The sequence below is a fragment of the Pundamilia nyererei genome, unplaced genomic scaffold (assembly GCF_000239375.1).
Source record: "Pundamilia nyererei isolate P.nyererei 1_Seehausen unplaced genomic scaffold, PunNye1.0 scaffold00200, whole genome shotgun sequence".
In the NCBI taxonomy this organism is placed as follows: Eukaryota; Metazoa; Chordata; class Actinopteri; order Cichliformes; family Cichlidae; genus Pundamilia; species Pundamilia nyererei.
In genome coordinates, this window is record NW_005187601.1 from 838,854 (window position 1) to 843,810 (window position 4,957).

Below are 4,957 nucleotides of genomic sequence, written 5' to 3' on the forward strand. Positions count from 1 at the left end.
CATTATTTTTCCCTCTGATCTGCCATTTACCTGCTGATCCAGTGTTTTTGAGTTATGAACCTTCCAGTTTTGTTGACATAGTGGATCACAGTGGGTCTGTAATAGTCAGAGTTCTGGAGTAACAGAGTACATGTACCAGCATTATGTATTTAAAAACACAAAATATGAGTAACTGTATTCTGTTACAGTTACCACTTAAATAAGTGATAATTAGAATACAGTTACTTTGTTAAATGCATTACATGGCGGTCATTTCCTGTTTCATATGTTAGCCCATCCCCTCTCTAATTGTGGTAATTCCACGCATTGCAGGAAGCCCAAACAAAACACGCTAAGAGGCTCTAATGTAAGTGTCCTGTTAATGTTGGTGGCGTCAGTTACACAATGGACCCGGCGCCAGCACAACAGAGCCAGCAGTGCACAGGCAGGAATGCATTTCTTACTGACCGTGCAGCCAAGCTGCTCTCAGCATCAAAAGACTCCAACCTAAAGAAACATCTGGAAATAAGTTCTTTTTAAAAGCTAACGTTAGCCTACTGCAGCTAGCTTGTTTTAGTTGTGGTAGCTACCTGGGTTATGTGCCAGATAATGAGGTGCGGTGGCCTGCAGGGTCTGAAAGTGCTCTTGTTATTTGGACACAAGCCACAGGTTATGGAACCAAGTGGAAACGCTGTGTCCCAGGAGTCCGACGTCGGTCACAGTTTAAATAAACACACACAAAACACAGGAGCCTACTGTGCTGACTGACACAACACACACGTACTCAGCTCTCCAATGCTGCCAACGCAGGTGGCAAGGAGCGCCTGCTCCAACATCCGCAGCTCCAGCTGGATGTAGGCATCTTCCCTGCTCTCTGTGTATGGGCTGATGTGGGCTAGGAGTGACAGCTCACCTACAAACACAAAGAACATTTATGAAGCTGTAAGTTTTTAGCCAAGTTTCCTGCATAAAGGTGGGAGTTGGTTTGTTGCATCACTTTGGCCTATGTACGTGGTTGGAGAAGGTTCTGTCTTCAGAAACTCTTTGCCAGTTTTAAACTCATCACTGCAACGTAGCATTACAAAAGTATCTCACAAACACACAGAACATCATGGATACAACAGTTCTGAATGCACTGCAGCACAAAAGCTCTCTCATGTTATTGACATGATGCACCACCACTTCAGGCCATCTGCTAGTACGATGCGATGCACTCACTCTCAAAGCCAAGCAGCCACTTTAGAAAAGCCCATACAGATATACGCCAACACACACACACACACACACACACACACACACACACACACACACACACACACACACACACACACACACACACTCGTAGATCCCTGACCATTGTGTGCTTTTGAATCGGGGATTTGCTGACTCGTAATCTTACGCACAATGGAAGCCACATCACTGATGACAATCTGCAAAACCTAAAGCCCAACAGAATACAAATCCAGCTTTAGTGAGGCATTCACAGTGATCATGTGTGGAGACATGAACATGACTGACCAGCCAGGACAGATGGGGATGGTGAAGTGGTTGTAACCACTGGAGCGTTTACAGGTACTTAGTTTTCAAGTTCAATTCAATTCAGTTTTATGTATATAGTGCCAAATCACAACAACAGTCACCTCTATATTGTAGAGTAGATTGTACAATAATTGTAAGAGCTAGCTAGAGTAAGCTAGCATTTTCTGCATCCTTACTATACTCCAGTGTTTTTAAAACTTAAGATCCAGCAGATTTCACAGTCAGAATACAGACAGATCTTCATCCTCTTTGACGCCTTCCCTGCAGATGGCGGCCCTCCCTGAACCTGGTTTTGCAAAAAGAGGTTTTGGGGGTCTTTTTCTCCCCACTGTTGCCAAGTCCTTGCTCACTGTGAATCATGTAATTCCACTGGTTCTCTCTATGGTCAGATCTTTAGCCTTGACATGACCATAAACCACAGGTGTCGAGGGCCGGTGTCCTGCAGGGTTTAGATGTGGCCTTGATCCAACACAGCTGATTCAAATGGCTAAATGACCTCCTCAACATGTGTTGAAGTTCTCCAGAGGCCTGGTAATGAACTCATCATTTGATTCAGGTATTTTCACCCAGGGTGAGATCTAAAACCTACAGGACACTTGAGGCAGTATACAGCTCAGTGTATTAGAAACAATATTCACCGTACGGTGTGGCCCAAACCTCATCCAACACCAGGCCTGGCCAGAAATAAAGAAATCTTTGGTTAAAAAACGGACTTGTGTAGGTGATAATCGATGCTCATTACCCTGCTATGTTTACAGACAGGAGACAGGGTGAACAGGCATCTATTCACTGGTGCACAACAGGGGACCAGTCTGCAGTGGACAAAGCACAAATCACTGTTCTCTAATACCGACCCGTGTAGGACCAACCCCCCCTAAAGACACGCCTGAGCTCCTGTTCCCAACACTGCCCTGCTTACATCCAGAATCATGAGTGATTAAGTCATTTCCTTTGACGGTCTCCTTGTGTGTACCTGCGGCTCAGTGAAAACAGTGCTCAACAACCCTCGAGCCTGCAAGCACACACTGTGAGAAAGACTGAGTGTATGTGTGTGTGTGTCCCAAATGGAGAGAGAGGCTCAGTCCCGAAAACAACAGCTCTTTTCTGCTACATGGTATAATACTGCAAGTGTTTGGTTGAGACAACAGAACCAGAGAGTCAAAGGTTGTGTGCGTGTTTCAGTGTGTGTTTGTGTGTAAGGGTTTAAGGTTACAATCTCAGTCCTGATCCAGACTAAACCAGGAGAGAAGGAAATACATTAAAAAGAAAGAAAACCTCTGCAGTGCTGTGAAAACGGGTCAGATAGTGACAACATGGAACATTTAGATGCAGAAGGTTTTATTATTGCTACAAAAATAATTTAGAGTAAAGACTAGTAACAAGAGTAAGAGTAATGCTCATGGCATCAAAGCAATAGAAACTCAACAACATCCAACTGGAATCATGTAGGCAGACCTCTGTCACCTTCTCACGGTGTTTATTCACCACTCCCCATTTAGTCATGAGTTATTATTAATCTCTGGCTCTCTTTAACAGAGGGTCTTTATCCTGTCTTCCTTCTCTCACTCCAACCAATCGCAGCAGATGGCCCCGCCCCTCCCTTAGCCTGGTTCTGCAGGAGGTTTCTTCCTGTTAAAAGGGAGTTTTTCCTTCCCACTGGCACCAAAGTGCTTGCTTATACGGGGTCACATGATTTTCAGGGTTTTGTCTGTTGTATTATTGTGTGATCTTTACCTTACAATATAAAGCACATTGAGGCAACTGTTGTTCTGATTTGAGAAAACAGGGAATCACAGATTGTTGCTAATCAAATAAATTAAGGCTTTTTTGAACTTCTGTTAAAGTCATTTATAACCTGTTGCTGTTCTAATATTTTGGGACTACATCACACTAGAGTAAAAATAGGATGTCAACTAGCTGGGAACAAAAGGTTACCTGGTGATCACATCTTCAACCAGCAAAACTGTGGATGCAGTCGAGCCTCTGCATCTAAAAACTGAGTCAGTAGTCTCGAATTCTCTCTAATGGTCATCAGGGTCAAGTTTAAGAAAATGATCTTATTAATCATTTTAAATAATTTATTGCATAAAGGCCTTCTTAAGTATATCTCTCTGTTCATACTTTGGTTCGTTAAAATAGATGATAAAGGCAGAGCATGCTTTTTGCGACTGACAAATTGTAACCAGACCATTAGGCATACTTTGGATGTAAGATGCATCCCTCACTTATTTGGCTTTCATTCTACTAAGGACACGGCGTTTCATTTCTTCTGACTTTAATTAGCCAAAACCTGCACCCCAGTTTAAATAAAAGTTAATAACTAGCTGTGGTATCCATGGTGTCAGTGTCTCCACTATAGCACTGCCTTTTTTACCTTGACCTGTTGGTCAGAATATTAGAGAGATGGATGCTTAACCCAACAATGTAGACAAGAGCCTGCAGCTACAGAAATATTATAACCATGAAAAAGGGATTTTTGAATTCACACAGTTCACCCAAAAGCACCAGTAAGTCACTTGTTTGTGTGGTATACAGTATGATAATACAGTACAGTACAATACAGTATGATCCTAAACAACAAGTGTTTTAAGCGGAGGTCAGAAGGTCAGTCAGAGCAGGAGTTAGCTCAGTGTTCATAAAATCAAGGAACCTGAACAGACTGTTTAAAGTCAACTTATGGTAGAAACAATCCATATCAGGGCTTTTATGATACGATCTCTGTTTCACATGGAGCCAACATGACAACACTAATGGAGCAAACATGAAGAAGCTGCAGAAACAAGATTCAAATGGCACAGAAACAGAGAATCCTGTGCTCTTACTTGGGTGGGATTAAATAAAGCCTCCGTTTAGAGAAATGTCAAACACACAGGCAAAAGATGTTGTTTTCGTAGTATAATCTGGTTAAAACCTGCAGGCCACATGTCTGGAGCGATTCTGTGTTGGCTTGGGGCAATGAGCGCACAGAGCTAGGAATCAGCAGCCATGAGATGCTGTTAACAGCAGAGCAGAGCTCCAACATCCAAACGGCCTCCTGTCACAAAGAAGTTTACAGTTTGATTAAAGCTGGTCAGGACAGAGCCGTCCAATGTGCTCGACCTCTGGTTAACCATTTACTTTGGTGCAGTTGTCCATAAAATGCTCCTGCTGGAGCCTTCTGTGGTGGAGCTCACAGATTGTATCCTCCTGCTAATACAACCCAAAGTAGCCAAGCCATTAAACATTAAACCACATTTTCCTTCTGTTTTATAGTTTCACATAAACATAAAGGCCAGATGGAGATGACATTAAGTGACATTTGGTAGCCAATGAGTGTTGGATTACTCCATGTAATCTGACCCAGCATCAGATACTGTCTCCAGCTGGCTGCATCCACTTCCTCCTCAGTCATAGCTGACACACACACACACACACACACACACACACACACACACACACA

The 4,957-nt window shown here is 43.0% G+C and overlaps 1 protein-coding gene across 1 annotated transcript in view; it reads right to left on the reverse strand.

The window, feature by feature from the left end:
- Positions 1-4,957, reverse strand: part of LOC102214097 (ankyrin repeat and BTB/POZ domain-containing protein 2-like) — a 23,591-nt gene that overhangs the window by 11,228 nt on the left and 7,406 nt on the right. The window contains exon 2 of the mRNA XM_005747606.1: positions 760-892. Within this exon, the coding sequence (XP_005747663.1) occupies positions 760-892 (133 nt within the window). The remainder of the gene's footprint in view (positions 1-759; positions 893-4,957) is intronic.